Genomic DNA, 20,235 nt, shown 5'->3' with positions numbered 1-20,235 from the left:
GACGTTTTTGGTCTAGGGTTTTAGGTTTAAGGGTTTAGGGTTTTAGGGTTCAGGGATTAAGTTTTAGGGTTCAGGGTTTAGGGTTTAGGGTTTAGGGGCTACGGTGTAGGGTTTAGGGTTTTAGGGTTTCAGTGTTTAGGGTTTAGGGTTTAGTGTTTAGGGTTTAGGGTATAGGGTTTTATGGTTTTAGGGTTTAGGGTCTAGGGTTTAAGGTTTAGGTTAAAGGGATTAGGGTATTAGGGTTTACGGTTTATGGTTTAGCTTGTTAGTGTTTAGGGTTTAGGGTTTAGGGTTTAGGGTTTTTAGGGTTTAGGGTTTAGGGTTTTAGTGTTTCGGGTTTAGGGTTTAGCGTTTCCTGTTTTTGGGTTTTTTGGTTTTCGGGGTTAGGGTTTAGGGTGTAAGGTTAAGGGTTTAGGGTTTAGGGTTTACGGTTTACGGTTCAGGGTTTATGGTTTAGTGTTTAGGTTTTTGGGTTTAGGGTTTAGGGATTAGGGGTTAGTGTTTAGGGTTTATGGTATTCGGTTTAGGTTTGAACGTTTTTGGTCTAGGGTATTAGGATGTAGGGATTTTAGGGTTTTGGGCCATCCGATTAGTTTAGGGTCTAGGGTTTAGGGTTCAGGGTTTAGGTTTTAGGCTTTTAGGGTCGAGGGTTAATGGTTTAGTGTTTAGGGTAAGTAGGGATTTTAGGCTTTTAGGGTCGAGGGTTAATGGTTTAGGGTTTAGGGCCAACGTATTAGTTTTAATGGTTTATTGTTTATGTCGGAGTTTAGGGTCCAGGGTTTAGGGTTCAGGGTTGAGGGTTTACGGTTTAGGGTATAGGGTGTTTGTTTTATTGTTTAGTGTTTTGGTTTTATGGTTTAGGGTTCAGGGTGGCATTCTCAACAACTCTTCTCGCCGCTGTAATGTCTCATTGTGCTGATGTGCCAGACATAAAAAAGATTGACGGCTGGCCTACCACGTTCCCAACTTAACAATTAACATATCAATAAACACAGATTTGAATCCCTATTTCTAACGCATTTATCATTGCATCACTTTTATGGAGCACATGTAATTAGAGATGATACTTGTACAGAATATATTTTCATCTCGAAATTCTTTTGTTCGTTTGAATGTCTCCTTTTGTGTTGGCCCTGCTTGTGCCGTTATTTGGGGCTAGTCTTCTGCTCATCCACCGATTGTCATATTCGTGTCGGCTCCACTGGTGGTCGATGTCCTCCGGTGCTGGATGGGCTAGGTCTTCACCAATGTCTTTCCATTTTCACCTGATCTGGCTGCATCCCATTGCCCATGCTCAAATTTCGACCTTTTTTTTTATTTGTTACTGTACAATTTTTGTTTGCATTTATCTAATATCTTCCGCTCACAGATTAATTAGTCTTAAAAGAATTGTCACGTCCTTTTTCACCAAATTTTCAATTAGTATATTTATTAGTTTATATTTAAATCGTAGGGTTTTCGTCCAATAATTAAATATAATGATGGATTTTGTAAATATTTCTTTTTTTAGTCTGGAACCAAAACAAAGGTCCACGCATACTCCCTAGTCCCCGTAGCAATTCTTCTAGACCCGACCACCTCTTTATTTGCTTAGCCCAAAATGGCACGGTACCCACATCGGGAGAGGCTTAAACATGGAAACACTCCCAGTGCAGTACTACTTTTTATTCTGGCCTAGTGCCCCCGAAGAACATAGTTCTCACAGTAGGAGCTGACACCTCCACTCACAACTCAGCCACTCTTCTCGCCGAAGCAACGCTCCCTTCCCATGGCGGAGTCTCCCGGTGCTAACGCACCCGCCCTCTCTCGCAACCCCGTCGGATCTCCGTCCTCCGGCCATGCCGCAGCTGCTATTCCCCCCCCCCCCTCGAACTCATCCTGCTCCAAAACAACGCCCTGCAATCCGGCTGAGGAAGCCATCCCTGGCCACCATACTCCGAGTTGCTCGGGCCATTCCTCGCTGTAGCCTTCAATTCCAAATTGTGCAAGATCTCGGATTTGACTTCATTTTCCATCTTCCTAACCGTTTGTACATTGATAAAAAACTCAATGCTTGGCTGCTTCTTTCCTTGGACACTGAGTCTGATCTTTTCAATATCCACCCCTTGGCCCCCTTCCCTTTTCTATCTCACAGGTCCGCTCCATATTTGGCCTCTCTGATGGCATTGACTTATCCTCTATTGAATCTACTCTCTCAATCGAGGATATCCGCTCGGAGGTAGCAAAAATCCTTTGGTACGACGCGGTACCCGATGAGGTTTCTATTGCGAGAGCACAGAGGGTCATCGTTGCTCTTGCTGCAAAGCCGACTATGTCTGATGATGAACGCGCTGCCTTTCGAGCTGCCTTGATCATTGCCGTAGTCGGAAACTTTTTTTCGGCGCGTGTTGGTTGCACCCAGGTCGACCCAGATGTGCTTCGAGCCATAGCTGTCCTTAATGATGGCACCCGGGTCGACTGGGGGCAGTATGCCTTCGACGTAGTGAAGGACTGCGCCGATGCTGTCAAACGCGAGCTGTTCATCGTTCGGCGGCCCTCATCACTGGATTTGTACGGTTGCTCGGCTTTACCACCGGTACATTCGACGCACTCATTTTCCTTGTACTCCCCATACCTATCGAACTACTTCTTTCCCCTGATCATGTGCCTATGATAATGCCCATCGATCACATTTGGCGCCCATTGTGCTTTTTACGAACTTTGCACCCAGTGCTTGGTTTATTTTGCTTTTGTAATTTACCAATAAATTCAAAGTTATTTTAACAATTAATTTATCTCGTTATCCTTTACGTTAGTTCGCCCTGCTTGCAAACCGTTCTGATTCATCTGGTTATTATTTCTATGTCCTACCAAACAAATAGATTTATCCGTATGTTGCATTTATTTTTTATCATTGCAGATTGTGTACTTCATGAACACCGTATCTCATCGGCCTCATCGTTGGGCTGCACCCGGTCCCCAAATCAGGCATTTTACGTACCCGGTGTTAACCAGGCTTGACGAGGCCGACAAGCCTAGAAGGCTTTCAGTTGATTCTTGGAGATACCTGCACGCGCTCGAACAGGTGATGATCTCACTTCCGTTGAATCACACATCGACGGCCAAAACCCGCCCACACCATTTCTCTATCATATTCGCCTTATTTTTTGTCAATAAAGCTGCAGGTTGTGTTGCACCCCCCTCCCCACATGCAGATCCCGCACAGTATACCACCTCCTCATTTTACCTCAGATCCGTCGTCGTCGGTACCTCAGGTAGTGAGCACCTGTTTCTTGTTTTTTTGGATGGGAATCGCAACGTCATTATTGTAGCCCAGCTTACCTAAACACCAATCTAAACCATAGCAGGTAGTTGTTCAAACTGGTACTGCACCGGCACAAATCAATTCGCAGGGTGAAACATGTGATTCGTTACCTAATCCGGAGGCACCTGAACCAATCTCGCAGCAGGTAATTCGACGCCACATACAGCCTATGTTCACGAGTCAAGCCTTACAGATTTACACCAAGCCTTCACCACATCTATTGCTTTTTATTAATTAATATTTTATATAAGCAGGAATTGACCCACATTGTTGCCAGCAACGTGGGCAATGTTCAGGTGTCACCCACCCTTATCCCCAGTCAACGGATTCAAGATCAGGAGCGCGATGGACAGACCGAACAAATTGGTACTTCTCTATTAATCCCTCACCCTCAAACAGTATCTGTTCCAGCGGAATTTATATTAACCAGGCAAATCTTTGAACACACGGTACCTTAGGTTGTTAATGATACGTTTTTTTAATCATATTTCTTGTCGATCCTGATTTTGGGTTGCCTTTGAGACTAAAAGTTTTATCCAATCGATATACTCTTAATTACGATTGCACCAATTCTTATTCAACTCCTCAGACTCCACAATTTTTTTTGTTGATTCAAATCCCATTACTACAATTTTTCATTGCCTGGCCCTGATATTTCGGGGACCCCCCGCCATTGCAGCTATCTCTCCTTCTCCACGGCCAACGACGCCACATTCCAGTCACCTTGATAGGTTGTTAGAGACACCAGAGACCTCTAACTTTGATAAGTTGGTACAAGCTGCTCCGTCGGCTAAGCTACTCGAATTTGACTCAAAGGAAAACATCTTTTTCCCTGTTTCAGGTACCCAGACACAATTTTTACTATCAACTTGTTTCTTTTAATTGAAATCTACTTGTCCACTTGGTTAACAGATGACGTGTTTATTTAGTTTCCACTTTTTACTCTTGCCACATCTCCAATCTTGTCCAATTCCTTTCTAACTGTATAATATTAAAGGTAAACTAAAGCGCCAACGTCTGCAAGATGGGGATGACCTTTCTAACAGCTCTCTACACCGCTGTCCACTAATCCCGCAATCATGCATTGACAGTCTAATTTCCCCCGGAGGTATTAGTTTTGTGCGTAGCCTATATATTTAAGATCCGTTTTATTTTCTTTGCACATCTATTAGTCATTGTTGTTTCTGAATTGTTAAGATCTCTTGAAGTCTTGTCCCTCGTCCATGACCTTTTGTCATTGTTTTTTATTCTTTACAGGTTTGAGATCCACCCATCTCAATTCATCGCCTTTGCAGGCAAGTTCAGTAGGGCCATTGTTCGACCGCACGCCACCGGCTACCGTTAGAGGTTTCTGTTTCATGCCTAACCTCCCACCCCTCATTTCGTCTCTATTTCTTTGTAGTTTTAGTGTCTGCCTGGTGTATGTAAGTAGGCTGCGAAAAAATAATTATCATTCGTTTTCGCCAAACTCAGAAGTGAAATGTCTAGTAATCGTACATTTTCGTACTATGTTATCCCAGGCTTTGATCTGAACAAGCGTCCCCACGAGCTTTCTATTGACAGAAACGAGGTTGAAGTTATAGTTATCGAGGACTCCGAATCCCCTACCACTCACACTCTTCCTCACCGAGTAGCACTACAAGGCCTGATTAACAATCCAGGGCGTGACATGTGGATTTACAAGATGATTCTTGTTTCCAGGATCCATAAGATCCCACTATTTAGGTTCAATCTCTGCTCCCGCTGTCTATTGTATTTGAACACGTTGCATGCCTTCAAGTTGAACCTGTATTTGTCATCCCCATGCATGGTTTATTATGTTTCTTAAGATAATGCTGCATTTTCAATTGCTAACTAGTGCTAATATACTATGTGGTTGTACAAATAATTTAGCTGTTTATAGTTTTTTTCATACTTAAACTCAAATGCCGATGTATTCGCCACTATTTTAATTCATTCCATCCCTAATCAGTGCAAATTCTTTTGTTTATTTTAAAATACATGTTTATTAATAAATAGGATTATTGTACTTAACTTGTATCATCTTAACCTTCCAACGTTGTCATGAAACATGGTTCTGTACAGCTCAGGAGTCTTATGACCACAATTTTACTTGGTTTTATTCCATTTAACCCAGAGAACATCATATGTTGTACTTCCCCTGTAGTGACTGGGTCGTCTTCCCACCATACATCAACGCTAACTTAACTGGCAGCGAAGTTATTGATCAGTTTAAAAAGAATTCTCCAATGAATGCCAAAGTCATGGCAGCCTTAATGGCCCTTTATATGGAACTGGATGCACAATTGTACTTCAACGGTGCTTCTACCCTTAGACGTTTATTCTTGCCTCCTGCCTGGGCGGTATGCCACCACCAATATTCACCCTACAAACATGTGGTTTATCACATAAATTGCCTCACTTTATAGTTTCTTCTTTACGTGCAGGATGATTGCATGACAGTTATTTCTGCGGATGAAATGATTGCTAAATGGGCTTCCTTTTTTGCCCCACCTTACCTTTATTCCAACTTTTCTACTTATAACTTGGTATGTCTCCTTATTGCCTCCATGTCCTATTTTTTGTAGCTACTGGTCGCAAAGCATATTTTACATTAGCTTTTTAATATATTATGTATTTGTTGCAAATTTTATTTTTACCTTTTTTTTCCCTTGTACCCCCACTTAGTATGTAGTAAAACCTTTTTTGTTCTCACACTTGCTTTCTGTCAGGTGATTGCACCTTTGCTCATCGGCGAGCAGTGGTTATGCTTTGCCTTTGATATGGATACAAAGCATGTTTCAATTTTCCATCCTGGCAGGCCCCTTGCTGCTCAACGCAGTTTTGTTGGTCAGTGGTACTTCCAGGTTCAAAAGATGCTTATCGGACTTAGTCTTCCATATGGGCAACATTTTCAGAGTCGCGCTTCCCCACTCGTTAAGTGGAAAATAGATTATTATCGCTGGAATGGGCGCATTACTGGGAAGTATGTGAACATCTAATTCTGATAAATAACATTTTTAATGTGAGCACCTCATCCGCACCTCATTAGTTCTTATGTACATCCAAAAAAATCTTTTCTTGACTGCAGGTGGTTCCATGGCTTCCTAGTTGCTGTGTTTGCATTGTATTTAGATGGTGTGGCTGCAGAAACTCCGGACCCTTCAATGGTGATCTACTTGCTCCACCATGCCCAATTTTCTTCTAATTCTCGTTTTTTTTATCACGTCCTAATCCGTTCTGTTTTTTATTGTTTCTCGTAATTTCGCCCGCCTACAGAACCCTGAGTACTCGGTCAAGTGGACCTTGTGTCGCCTTCTTCTGGATAGGCCGATGAACCCACTGCGCCCCGAAGGCTGGTTCGGAAGCAGCCCATAGCTTCCTGGGTAGCATGAGCCCATTTACACGCTTTGCAATGGGACCGAGCTTTTTTGTGACTAGGCCCACTTGAGTGTATTTTGTACGCTCATAACCGTCCCCGGGCTCCCGGCCTAGTCGATCTTATGTTTACTTAATTTGTTCATCGTTTCCATTAGGTACCCTACCTACGCACTGTTGGAGGAGGTCCTACTATGTACGTGTCCTACCTTATGGGCTCCACAAGACTTTGTGTTTGTCTATCACGCGCTTGTAATGAACATATGATGTGTATTTTTATCGTGGTTTGTATTTCACCACTTCCTACCAAGTTGATAAAATTGTATCCCTCTAAAGGCACGATGCCTTTTTTTACCAGATTGGATGTCTTTTGTCTGTAATTATTTTGCAATCTGCCTTACACCGCACGCTTCACTGGCACCATCTCACCAATGCATTGTTCCACACGCCAACCGCCCAATTGAATTCTCGCTGCCACTCCCCACCTTGACCCGTTTCGCACATCATGGTCAGCTGGCATTTATTGCACTTTAGCGCTCAACGGCATACTCCCTCGCAGTTTCGTCCATAAATACACTGCTTCCTTATCCCTTTCCCATCATGCGGCACCCATTCTAACACTTTGATCTCCTTCACATCACCTCCCTCCACGTTCTTAGTTCATCAGTTCGTCTTCCTTCTCCATTTCCTCTCGCATACCCATCTTATTTGTTCCATCCAGTTTCCAAAATCGTTGCACCAGTATCCAGTTCTTCCTTTTTTTCAAAAACAATGGCACAATCTTCCTCCGTCAACTAGCAGTCACGTCCTTCCCTGGTTGATGGACCAGACCCGGTTGATTTGGTCACAGGTCTACCGCTAATATTGTGTCAGTCATGCAAAGATGTCCGGCTCATTGCTCTTACCAGTACTCGTGTGAGTTCAGCGGGAAAGAGGTTTTTCAAGTGCCCCAGGAACAAGGAGAAGGTAAGTATATCTTCCACTCAAATCGCCGATCCATCTCCAGGAACGCATGTTCCTCTATATGACCCTTTTATTTGTAATTTTGTTTCGTTCCCTTTGTGATATTACTTCGCTTGTTTTGGTTTAGGACCCAAACTCTTGCAGATCCTACTACTTCCAAGCAGACTACGAGACGTTGCTGCGTGGCATTGGAAAGTTGCTACTTCCACGACAGTCACCTGCAACTCAGACTCAATCTACGGAGGCGCATACTGACCCCTGCTGCCTCGACACCGGGCTTCAGCAACAGATCAACGAACTTAGTAACCAGCTTGTTCAGCTCGGTGCTCGTTTGTCCCGCGTGTGTTCATACGAAGGAATTTCCCGCCTGTTCATCGTTATCTTACTAGCTTTTGTTTTTCTCTTAGCTAGCATAATAGCAATCTTAGCCGTCCTCATCTACTTAGTTGTATCTAATTAAGACACTAGTGGCATACTTCGGTTTGGTACTTCAATTTATCTAGTTCGTGCACCCTACCAGTCCTTATGTGCTAATCACCCGTTCTGTATCCTATCTCAATGTTATTTGAAAATTAGTTCACTATGTTAGTTCGTGACCACAATGTAATGTATTATGCTATCATTTAAGACTTCTCCTAGGATGTATATTTATTAACTTTGCTGCGTGCCAGTTGCCGGATATAAAGGCCTTTTCTTTGTTCATGATAAATACATTTTGTCTCCCAGATCATAGCAGTTGAGAAATTTCATTCGTTCTACATAACCACTAAATTACAATTCGGCTCTAGACTGGGAAATACTTGTTACAATCTCTTTTCCTGCTCCCGCGGAAATGAACTATTTTATCTCATTTAGTGCCTTCGTCTTCCCACTCATGGGGTTCTCCTCATCTTCTGAAGTTGAACTAGTATATCTTTTCTTGCCTTGCTCTGTTCTTTTCTGCTTCTTCAAGTTAGTCTCGTAAGACTTCAGGCTCGTGCTACAAGGACGACCTTTCTTCTTTGGTCTATTTGGGCAACAAGTTGGTTTTATGCTTCCATCCCCACTGATCACCGCCTGTTCCCCCAATTTCTGATCCTTCCTCAATGAAATTATCTTGTCAAGTGCTTCCAGAGCTTCCTTATAACCTGATTCGTCTAATGCTGCATCCACACCAGCCATGGCTAGTACTCTCCGAACCATCAATTTCTTCTGGATGTATGCCGTGCTTTCGATGCTACTAGACTCCACCCCGTCATCCCTTCCGTTTCCTGGATCTTCTAGAACATCTCTTCTCCAACGATCAAGTATGTTACCGGATGGCAACTTCACCCTGTCTTGGTGCATCAACACCTGCGCATGGGTTCAAAAAAGTTTAGAATCTACTTCATCTTCATGCAAAATCGTATCCTGTAGTACGTGTTTTATGCTATAAACCTTTAGTGCGTGTCTGCAGAGCATTCCCATATGATTGTACAGGCCGCAGCTGCAGTTCACAAAGTCACCCTCGTCCGTTACCACGAATATTCTCTCATCCGCGGTTCCCAACTCCTTGTAGTGCACCACTAAGTACCCATCAGCCTTGTCCCTCCCTTTCATTACGTAGCTTCCTGCTCGGTATAGCTCGTTGTACAGTCGCTCGTACATTGCTCTGGTGTATACTTCTTCCGCATGCCTCTCCAGTGGAACGCCAATCCTTCTCTTCCTCTGCATCTGCAGTGACCATCAATAAAAAGCTTTGTAGTCATAAATCTGTTCCCATCTCAAAAACTTTAAAAATTGGCTGTTCTTAATCTTTAAATCGGTATAACAAATTGCCTCACCTGTTTTGTGAAGTGTACTTCCGTGTCCTCCTGCTCCTTTCTGTCATTCTGAAACTCACTGAACTTGCTCACAAAGATGTGCATAGGCGAAGAGCGCTGGATGAATTGTTTCAACATGTGGTTTGCGCTCTCACTCCGTTGCGTGCTCGTCATGCCCGCACAAAACACATCCATGAAGTAAGGCCTAGCCCACATACCTCGATTCTGGTATATCCTTTTCAGAAACTTGTTATCTTCAACTTTATATTTCCGCACCAGCTGCCTCCATCTTCTCTCGAATTTGTACTTGGAAACTTCCTCAGTTACCAACTTGTGGAACTCCTTCTTGAACCCATTATTTTTAGAGTAAACTTGCCCCAACCATTGTTTGGCTTTCCGCAGTACATGCCACTTGCACCAACGGTGTCGTGCGCTTGTCAAAGTTGTCTTTATTGCTGCAGCCATCGCCTGGCATTGGTCTGCATCTCCAACAAAAACAACAAACGCCCCAAAAAAACATCATTTCAAATAATTCGTTAACTTGCTGCAATCATATTCATACTTTTTATTTGTAATTCAAAGAATTACCTGTTAGTATCGTACGCGGCTCTTTTCCTCTCATTACGTCCACAAAGTTTGAGAAGGCCCACTCAAAGTCTTCTGTTTTTTCGGAAGTTAATAGAACTCCCCCAAACACTGTTGACTGGAAATGGTTGTTCACACCGATGAACAGCCCGAATGGTAGGTTATACAAGTTAGTTCGGTATGTTGTGTCAAAGGTTAAGGCGTCCCCAAATCTATCGTAGTCGTTCTTGTTTCTACCAGTGCACCATAGCATGTGCAAAATACGGCCACTGTCATCAAGCTTGTAGCGTATTTGCATGGATGGGTCTTTCATCTTCATATTGTCTAGCAAGGTCATTGTTTTTGAAATATCATCTTCTATGTTTTCTTGAGCCAACCTAGCGCATACTGACCTAATTACCTCCCTGCGTACAGGCAAACCACCGACCCCATTTGATGTTCCAAGAATGCTGCATACCCTGCCCGTTGTCACATTGTTTTCTCGTAGTCTCCTTATAAAATCCTTTGTTAAAGGATCTATCTCACTATGCGACAACCATTGTTTTTTCTCCCCGCATGTTGCAGACATACTGTGGTTGTGTTCAGTTACACTACGGCTAATGTACCAGCTGTGGTCTTTTAGTCTTAGCAGTCTAATCATTGCCTTGCACCCAGTTCTACAGGAGGATGTTTTTTGGCTACGGCTCCTCCCCTTCATGGTTCCTCGCATGTAACAGAAGCAGTTAAAAAAATGAAATCAATTACTACTCGTTTAGACATTTAATTTCACTTTTTTTCACGTGACGGCATAAGTACTAACCTCGCACGAACAGCAAAGGTCTTTCTTTGTAGTGTAATCGTTACCGTTTGTTCTTCCTCGCGAAGTTCGGATCCCAAATCCAACTTCCCACGAGTAGAGATTATAGAATTCTTTTGCTTCTTCAAATGAGTTGAATCTGGTTCCTTCGTAGGGATAAAATATTGGCTCTCCCTCTCGTTCTTTACTAGACTTTATTGCTTTTGTCATTGCGCTCTCTTCTGCCGGTGATATTTTGGCATCAGGTCCAGACATCCCTCTCTTCCTGCACGCAAATTCATTAGTTGTAGAAGCTTGTATAAGAGCCATCTAATACTCCGAACATCTCATGCTACCCCTGCTACATAACCACATAAACGAGCTCAAAGGTTTATCTTATCTCCCTCCAACTATATTTGTTCATTGCCACACCAGTCATGTACGTATTCTTTTCAGTTTTACGATTAGGCAGTAATAATTTGTACCTCAGTGACGCCACGAATGCCTACCCAATTGAATAAAATGATTTATTCATGCGTACCTCTTCTTGCAGTCGTACGAAGTCGTCAAATGTTTTGCGTCTCCTTCAGTTGCAATACTAGTTCCCGACGTCGATCCGCCGCAGCATTCTTCACCCCCTGTGCCCTCCATGCCTCCCACCAAAGCTGGTGGTCTCAACCCCGCACTACTTCCTTCGACTCCTCCTACATGCCTCCCAAGGAACACACTCTGTTTAGCTCCCGATCTGCATGTAGCAGCCAATACCGCAGCTGTTGTTGCTGTATCTAACATGCCAGCGAGTTCTAAGCTTCCATTGGCATCTACCTCTCCTCCCCCTCGTGAGCTTCATTTGAATACAACTCCCATGCCGCACTCATTCTTATACAACTTTGTACCCATCGTCCTCCTTGCGTTCCAAGATTCCCAACCACCGCATTTATACAACGATTTACCTGGGTGTTTTTTTTACCTTTCGTTTGTCCAGACCATCCCTGCCACATCGGAGCCAGCGTGTTAAGCGCAGAGCTAGGCACACCTCATTAATTCTTAACTCCATATCGGCTTTCACGCATCTTCAAGCTCCAACCAACACACGACCCTTCGATGAAGGTGGGTACATGCACACCGTACTACCGTCTTCACGTTGCGCTCTCCCTGGGCGCGGGGCGCCACTCATCCCGCGACGCCATCGCCCTCCTCATGTGGTTCCATCGCAAAGCCGGCGTCGACGCCGTCTCCCACGTGCGCGCTCTGGTCCGCACCGAGGCTGCCGCCGCCCAGCTCGTCGCCGAGGCCCGCGCCGTCCTCCTCCACGGCGCCGACGCGGAGTCTACGACGACGCTCCTCTCGTGCGCGTGTGGCGAGGATGAGAATGACGACGCCCGCAACCGCGTGCGGCGGTTCTTCCTGGCATCTTGCGGCACAGCCGACGCCCCGCGTCGCGGCGTCGCGGAGGTCCTCGGCGGCGTCGGAGAGCTGGTGTTCGACGACCGGCTACACGCGATCCTGCGGCGGTGGTACGAGGACGGCACAGACGGTGGCGGCGTGCTCCCGAGAGAACTGGCCGCGCCGTATTGTAGTCGTCGCTGTGTGGGGACGGCGAAGGTGCAGGAGGACGGCCGGTCGCTGTTCATCACGTTCTCCAAAGGGTTCCCATTAACGCGCGTGGAGGTCGAGGAGTTCTTCACTGAGTACGTAGCAACAAGTCTCAATGCATAATCAAACATGCATGCGATAATTATTAATCTTTGACTGATTAGTTGGAGTCATGCATTTATGAGTTGAATTCATTGTTTTTTTTTAAAAAAAAATGATTTTACTCAACATTCTTTTGCACTGACATTCTACACCTTCGTGCTTAATCTTGGCAATGGTTTGTAATGTGCATGCATATCCCTGAACGATAAGAGCATTCATAAATTTTATACACGTTTTACCGTACGGCCTAGACTGACACACTACCGTCTATATCTACATGTATACTCCAAAGAAAAGCAAAGCAACACTGTAGGTATAATATTACTGCAAACAAAGAAAAGCTTAATTAATTGACGATCTATATGAATGCGTATACGACTACAGGAATTGGGGCAGCGATTGCGTGGCAAAAGTGATGATGCAGAAGACGCCGCCAGGAGAGCCGCCGACCTACGGGCGCATCGTGTTCCGGCGCGCGGCGACTGCTGCGGCGGTGCTGGCGGGGCGACCCCTGGTGAAGCTGATGGTGAACGGGCGCCACCTGTGGGCGCGCAAGTACGTCCCCCGGACTCCGCCGCCACAGCAACACTAGTGGCACAAGGAACATTTTGTGACGCACTGCTACGTACTGTAGTGTATATATATACTACTTTCTCCGTCCTAAAAAATTATAAGTTATTTCAACAATTTTATAGAGTCAAACTATTTCAAGTTTGACCAAATTTATATGATAATATAATAACTTTTATGATACCATCTAAGTATCATTAGCTTCTTCATTAGTTACTAGGTAAATACTCGTGCGTTGCTACGGGAATAAAAAAAAGACTATGATATTTGAAGTTTGCTGTGTTGTGTAGCTGTACCAAAAATAATAGACGAGTCATCAATTTCATATGCTCAACAATGTTTTTTTAAATCATTATATAGAGTGACAGGTGCTCCACAGGTAAATAGCAATGGGGAAATAGGGCATGAGCCCCGTGTTATAGGGGCCTTTCAGAAAAAAGGTGTCAGATCGCACATATAGAAACTAAGAGCACACACACGGCAAACTTCAGTAGGAAAGTTTGGCTTGCTAGCATCACTCACTCTAACGAAAAAATCAAACACAAAGGCTTTCTTTTCTTATTACATAATTACTTTATATGCCAACTCAGTTCTCTATAATCATAACACACAAACTCAATTAGGCATTCACTCAATTAGGAGACTGGGAATGCCATGATGGCTGGGTTCAACACCATTGAGTTTAGTGCCCCCAATGCTGCCTGCATCACAAGGAATCACTACGTGAAAAAAACACTAAGAGAACGCCACCCCCCTTTACTATAGAGGCGGCTGGCTTTGGAGCCGCCCTTACAGTGGCTCGGGTGGATCCTAACTGGTTACCCGCCCTTACAGTGGCCACTGTAAGGGCGGCTAGTGTTATCAGCCGCCCTTACAGTGGTAGGTCACAGTAAGGGCGGCTGGATCACTGGCCGCCCTTATAGTGGACTACTGTAGGGGCGGCTCAATCACCAGCCGCCCCTACAGTGGTTTTAGACAAAATTGGTCAAACGAGATACTAAATGACTTCAAATAAAAAACTTTTGAACATTACGATTGTATAACTCATCAAGATCTACATTTATTATATAGTTTATTTTTCTATTTGAGAAAGTGTTTGTAATAGTCATAGAGTGGCTGAATCACCAACCGTCCCTACACTGGTTTTGGACAAACTTGATCAAATGAGACACTAAATAACCTGAAATAAAAAAAATAAATACAAGGATGTTAGAACTCATCAAAATCTACATTTAATTTGATACATAATTCATTTTACCATTTGAAATTTAAATTTTCAAAAGTTGTAAGATGGATTTTGGAACCCTGGATGGCCTCAAATGGAAAACTCATGAATACAAAGTTTGTTCCACTCATCAAGACGTACATTTTCTCTAATGGTCACTTTTTCATTTGAAAAAGTTTGGACCACTAAATTTTGAAATTTAAAAGAATTCATAGCGAAACGCTAATTTTCAGAACCATGGATGGCCTCAAATGGAAAACTCATGAATACCAATATTGCTCCACTCATCAAGATCTACATTTCATATATAGACCATTTTTGCATTTGACAAAGTGCTGGCAAAGTGTAGTTCAAAATCCACACTTCCCACGTATAGTTTCATAAAGTTTGTGTGAGATTCAAGATTTGATGAGTATTTTTTACATAAACATTCCCAAATGGAAAAATGGTCTATATAAAAAGTTTGGATATTGATGAGCTCTAACAACTTGGTATTCAAAAGATTTTCATTCCAAGTCATTTTCTCTGTCGTTTGACCAAGTTTGACCAAAGCCCATCATCGAATTTGAAAACATGTGCCTCGGACTCGATCAAATTTAAACGGATGAAAATATGATCCATATATGAAATGTAGGTCTTGATGAGACCTAACAACTTGGTATTCAAAAGTTTTCCATTTGACGTACTCAGATGGGTCATTTGACCAAGTTTGACCAAAGTCAAAATAGTGGGTTTCACAAACACACACTTTGACCCAGCCCTGGATGGCCTCAAATAGAAAACTCATGAATACATAGTTTGTTCCACTCATCAAGACCTACATTTTCTCTAATGGTCACTTTTTCATTTGAAAACGTTTGGACCACTAAATTTTGAAATTTGAAAGAATTCATAGCGAAACGCTAATTTTCAGAACCATGGATGGCCTCAAATGGAAAACTCATGAATACCAATATTGCTCCACTCATCAAGATCTACATTTCATATATAGACCATTTTTGCATTTGACAAAGTGCTGGCAAAGTGTAGTTCAAAATCCACACTTCCCACGTATAGTTTCATAAAGTTTGTGTGAGATTCAAGATTTGGTGAGTATTGTTTACATAAACTTTCCCAAATGGAAAAATGGTCTATATAAAAAGTTTGGATATTGATGAGCTCTAACAACTTGGTATTCAAAAGATTTTCATTCCAAGTCATTTTCTCTGTCGTTTGACCAAAGCCCACCTTCGAATTTGAAAACATGTGCCTCAGACTCGATCAAATTTATCCGGATGAAAATATGATCCATATATGAAATGTAGGTCTTGATGAGACCTAACAACTTGGAATTCAAAAGTTTTCCATTTGAAGTACTCAGATGGGTCATTTGACCAAGTTTGACCAAAGTCAAAATAGTGGGTTTCACAAACACACACTTTGACCCAGCCCTGGATGGCCTCAAATAGAAAACTCATGAATACAAAGATTGTTCCAATCATCAATACCTACATTTTCTCTAATGGTCACTTTTTCATTTGAAAAAGTTTGGACCACTAAATTTTGAAATTTGAAAGAATTCATAGAGAAACGCTAATTATGAGAACCATGGATGGCCTCAAATGGAAAACTCATGAATACCAATATTGCTCCACTCATCAAGATCTACATTTCATATTTAGACTATTTTTGCATTTGACAAAGTGCTGGCAAAGTGTAGTTCAAAATCCACACTTCCCACGTATAGTTTCATAAAGTTTGTGTGAGATTCAAGATTTGGTCAGTGTTGTTTACATAAACTTTCCTAAATGGAAAAATGGTCTATATAAAAGTTTGGATATTGATGAGCTCTAACAACTTGGTATTCAAAAGATTTTCATTCCAAGTCATTTTCTCCGTTGTTTGACCAAAGCCCGTCTTCGAATTTGAAAACATGTGCCTCGGACTCGATCAAATTTATCCGGATGAAAATATGATCCATATATGAAATGTAGGTCTTGATGAGACCTAACAACTTGGTATTCAAAAGTTTTCCATTTGAAGTACTCAGATGGGTCATTTGACCAAGTTTGACCAAAGTCAAAATAGTGGGTTTCACAAACACACACTTTGACCGAGCCCTGGATGGCCTCAAATAGAAAACTCATGAATACAAAGTTTGTTTCACTCATCAAGACCTATATTTTCTCTAATGGTCACTTTTTCATTTGAAAAAGGTTGGACCACTAAATTTTGAAATTTGAAAGAATTCATAGCGAAACGCTAATTTTCAGAACCGTGGATGGCCTCAAATGGAAAACTCATGAATACATAGGACATTTTTGCATTTGATGAGTGAAACAAACTTGCTATACATGACTTTTTGAGTTGGGGCCGTCTAGGGTTTTAAAAACATGCATGTAGGTGTGAAAATTCGAAATTTCAAAATTTGAGTGGTCCAAACTCTCACAGATGAAAAGTTGACCATTACACCAAATGTGTATCTTGATGAGCCAGAAAAACTTTGTATTCGTGACTTTTATAGCTGAGACCATCTAGGTTCCGGTCAAAGTGTCTTTTCTAAAAAAATCCAAGATTTGACTTGGTCAAACGAGGAACTAAAGAATAAACTTTGCATATATATATATAGATTAATCATATATTTTTTTGAAATAATTAAAAATTATTACATATTTGAATTTGAATTTTTAAATTTACATAAATCTATTTTTTTTTATTCTAAAAACATTCAGTTTTGAATCTTCATAAAAACATGGAATAGTTAAAAATTATTATATATATATATAAAAATACATGGAATATCTTAAAATTTTTATATAATTATATTTTGAACTTTAAGTATATAGAAAATCTTTATTTTTTTGACAAATAATTTTATATTTGGAAAAAAGCACTGTATTTAGCCCATGGGCGATTCGGCTTGTTTCAACTCACATCGAAGCATATCTGCTTTTCACTATTGGATCGACTTTGAACGGCTGAGATTCACGAAATGCTGAATAAAACCCATGCTCTCATCTTCTCCTTCGACAGTCAAAACCCTAGGTCCTCACTTTCTCTTTTCTCCCAAACGCAGTCCTCCCTACTCCTGCTCCCCTCCTCTGGCGGCGCAGATAGGTACGAGACGAGGCCCTAGCGGCGCGCACCTGCGACGGCAAGGGCGCCCCCTCCGGCGGCATGACCTTGCACTCGACCGCGGCTGCCCAACGAGCTCGTAGAGGCATGGCGCAGGTGCCGGTAACCTCAGTGGTTGCAGGTTCGGCCGGTTGGCGATAGGCCACACGGAGCAGCAGCCAGCGCCGCGGCCAGGATGCAGAGGCAGAGCAGATCCGATGCAGAGGCAGAGCAGATCCACGCTGCCTGCCCAGATGCAGATGCAGAGCATTGTTCAGGTCAAGTTTTCCCTCCGCCTTGTTTTGTTTTTTAATTCAGTCTTAGATCATTTTCGTTCCCCCCGCATAAAGCAACAACTGATTGTGAGATTCTCTTTGCTATCACATAAGAGTCTAGGTGCCACCAGTTACCTAGTACTACTAATTGCTCCAATACGTATAAAGATGACATGGAAGGATCCTTGACCAATAGCATGTAGATTGGATTTCTTCATACACATGACATCTTTTTCTAGATCCCTTTATTTTTCAGTTTAATTTATGGATGCCATAGAGACGGAGAGTTAATCAATGGAAATACATTGTTTTTTAATATATTTTCTTACAGATGCTATCATAACACTGAATCCATTGTTACTCAGGAAGTTATTTTTCCCTCTGACAAGTACTATTAACTCTATATTTTTCTATGCTCCTGTGATGCAAGTTATCATTATATCAGAGTTTTTTACCTGGTTATAGATAATAATAATGTTGGAATGAAATATTCTTTTAGTTATTCAAATTACCTCATGTAGCTATTTTATGTATGTATATGACATCATTATATGTCCAAACATGGTGCTTATTATTGCCTTTGCTACTGCAGGCCACAAGAGTGAAAACAACTTTGCCAAAAAACCAAAAGGGATAAAGAAATTTATTTGGGTGGAAAAACCAAAGGGATTGGGACACTGCAGGGAAAAACCAAATTTGGATGAATTGTGGGTTATTGGTTCAGTATATGAGTAGCAGTATTTTCTCAAATTTACAAAATTGTTGTGCCTGAGAGCTATTGGTTTTCTATGCCCTGTCGAAGGTCTTGTTTGCTACCTATTTAGCCTCATGGCTGTGACTTAACAAGCTCACACACAGTTTGCATTTAGTATTGGATTTGGGATGTTATCAAAAAATATGTTTGATTTCTCTAGTCTCATTTTGTCTCTTTCACTATGCAGTTAAAGGAAATAAGGACCTGTTGCACAAGTCTATGCCAATTCTGAGCTGAGCTTATGTGGTGGTGTCTTTGTGATCGCTATGGCTATCACCCTGAGTACCTGTAGAGGGAGTCAGGATTTAGCAGCAAGTTCATTGTGCTGCAGATTAACACCAAAGTCATAGATGGTTTCCACAAGTGAGTTGCACCTTATGGCTGTGCTTCTTGCATCTATTGATGACTCTGAGTGGTTTTGATATGGTTGAAGAAATAATATTGGATTGCATTTTAGAAACTCTTCATCATGAACCTGTTACTTCACAGTAGGTGGAAGTGTCTAGCACGACCTTACATTGTGGTAGTGGAGGCAGATCGGAGCAATGTCTTATTAGGCTGGATAGGTTGGACTTTATCAGTCCTAGTTTCAAAGTTGTGTTGGCAATGCATGATTAGTCATTTAATTTCTCCAGTAAAAGGAAAAGGTTTAAGCTGCACCTTTGTCATCATCTATTTGTTAGTTTTCTACTAAAATTGTATATCCGTACTGGGTAGCATTGTTTTTTAGGCATAGAATTAGTATGACTACTGCAAATGTAGGAAGATGTCACAATATGATTTGTAACTTGATAGTGTTCCTAACATTTAGATAATAAAATAAATGGCACAATCCTTATGCTATCATTTGGCAGGTAGTACTGGATATATATCCATGTCGTAGAGGTCTAACAACAATCCAACGCCTATCATCAGGTATTTCACCACTTCATGTGTGCTTGCTATTTTTTGACATATATTTCTTTGAGGTATACTTACTGGATTCACAAGTAGTAAATTAGTTTTCTATTAATTGCTTCCTCTCACTATTTATATTTTGCTAATTGCCTTATACTAAAATTAATTAGAATGCACTTGTACTTGGTTCTTGTTCTGAACAATATATATCCTTCTTGCAATCTAGTTTTGATTTTTAAGAGATAAGTTTTGATTTGGTCGCTGGAGATCTTCTGTTGAGTTCTCATTTCTTTGCGCCTCTGAACACAGGAAGCCAAAATTCTGTTGTTGCTAGAGCTGAGGCAGATGTAGGACGAGGACACCATTGATCTTCTACAAGCCTAAGCTTGTAAGGCAAGGATCTTATTTCTTGCTCTTCGATGATGGATTTTGATTGCAGTTCTAGCTAGCTAGTATATTAGATTTTTTTTATGGATTTTAGATCTGTAGAAAGAGTGTAATTTTTGGATTTGACAAACTTGTGAAACTTGTTATGATAGAAGTTTTGAATTTGTAAATTTGATGATGGAACTTGAATTTGATGTTTGTGCTGTGATGTAGTCAGATTTGATAATATATATATATATATATATATATATATATATATATATATATATATATATATATATATATATATATATATATATATATATATATATATATATATATATATATATATATATATATATATATATATATATATATATATATATATATATATATATATATATATATATATATATATATATATATATATATATATATATATATATATATATATATACAGACACAGACACACACACAGACAAACACACAGAAAAAGCCAAAGAAACAGAGACATGCACTCATATACGTTCGCAGTAAAGAATCCGTAATTTATATATATAAATATATATAT

General features: G+C 41.3%; 2 protein-coding genes and 1 long non-coding RNA gene across 3 annotated transcripts; 2 read left to right on the top strand and 1 right to left on the bottom strand.

The window, feature by feature from the left end:
- On the top strand, positions 3,360-4,129 carry LOC110436185. The gene is made up of 3 exons (XR_002453921.1): positions 3,360-3,449; positions 3,559-3,670; positions 3,984-4,129. It is a non-coding gene; the product is annotated as an uncharacterized LOC110436185 (long non-coding RNA).
- LOC110436128 lies at positions 5,776-6,978 on the top strand. Its single transcript, XM_021462374.1, has 4 exons — positions 5,776-5,853; positions 6,037-6,290; positions 6,396-6,474; positions 6,584-6,978. Exons 1-4 carry the CDS (start codon positions 5,785-5,787, stop codon positions 6,680-6,682), a joined length of 501 nt encoding a protein of 166 aa, XP_021318049.1. The 5' UTR covers positions 5,776-5,784; the 3' UTR covers positions 6,683-6,978.
- LOC8086490 (protein FAR1-RELATED SEQUENCE 1) lies at positions 8,483-9,600 on the bottom strand. The gene is made up of 3 exons (XM_002446208.2): positions 9,448-9,600; positions 9,062-9,337; positions 8,483-8,977 (listed from the first exon to the last, which is right to left on the bottom strand). The coding sequence occupies exons 1-3, from the start codon at positions 9,598-9,600 to the stop codon at positions 8,483-8,485; spliced, it is 924 nt and encodes a 307-aa protein (XP_002446253.2).

This window comes from Sorghum bicolor, chromosome 6 (genome assembly GCF_000003195.3).
Source record: "Sorghum bicolor cultivar BTx623 chromosome 6, Sorghum_bicolor_NCBIv3, whole genome shotgun sequence".
Taxonomy (NCBI): domain Eukaryota; kingdom Viridiplantae; phylum Streptophyta; class Magnoliopsida; order Poales; family Poaceae; genus Sorghum; species Sorghum bicolor.
Note: the sequence above shows the minus strand (reverse complement) of the source record. Positions and strands in the feature narration are given on the sequence as shown.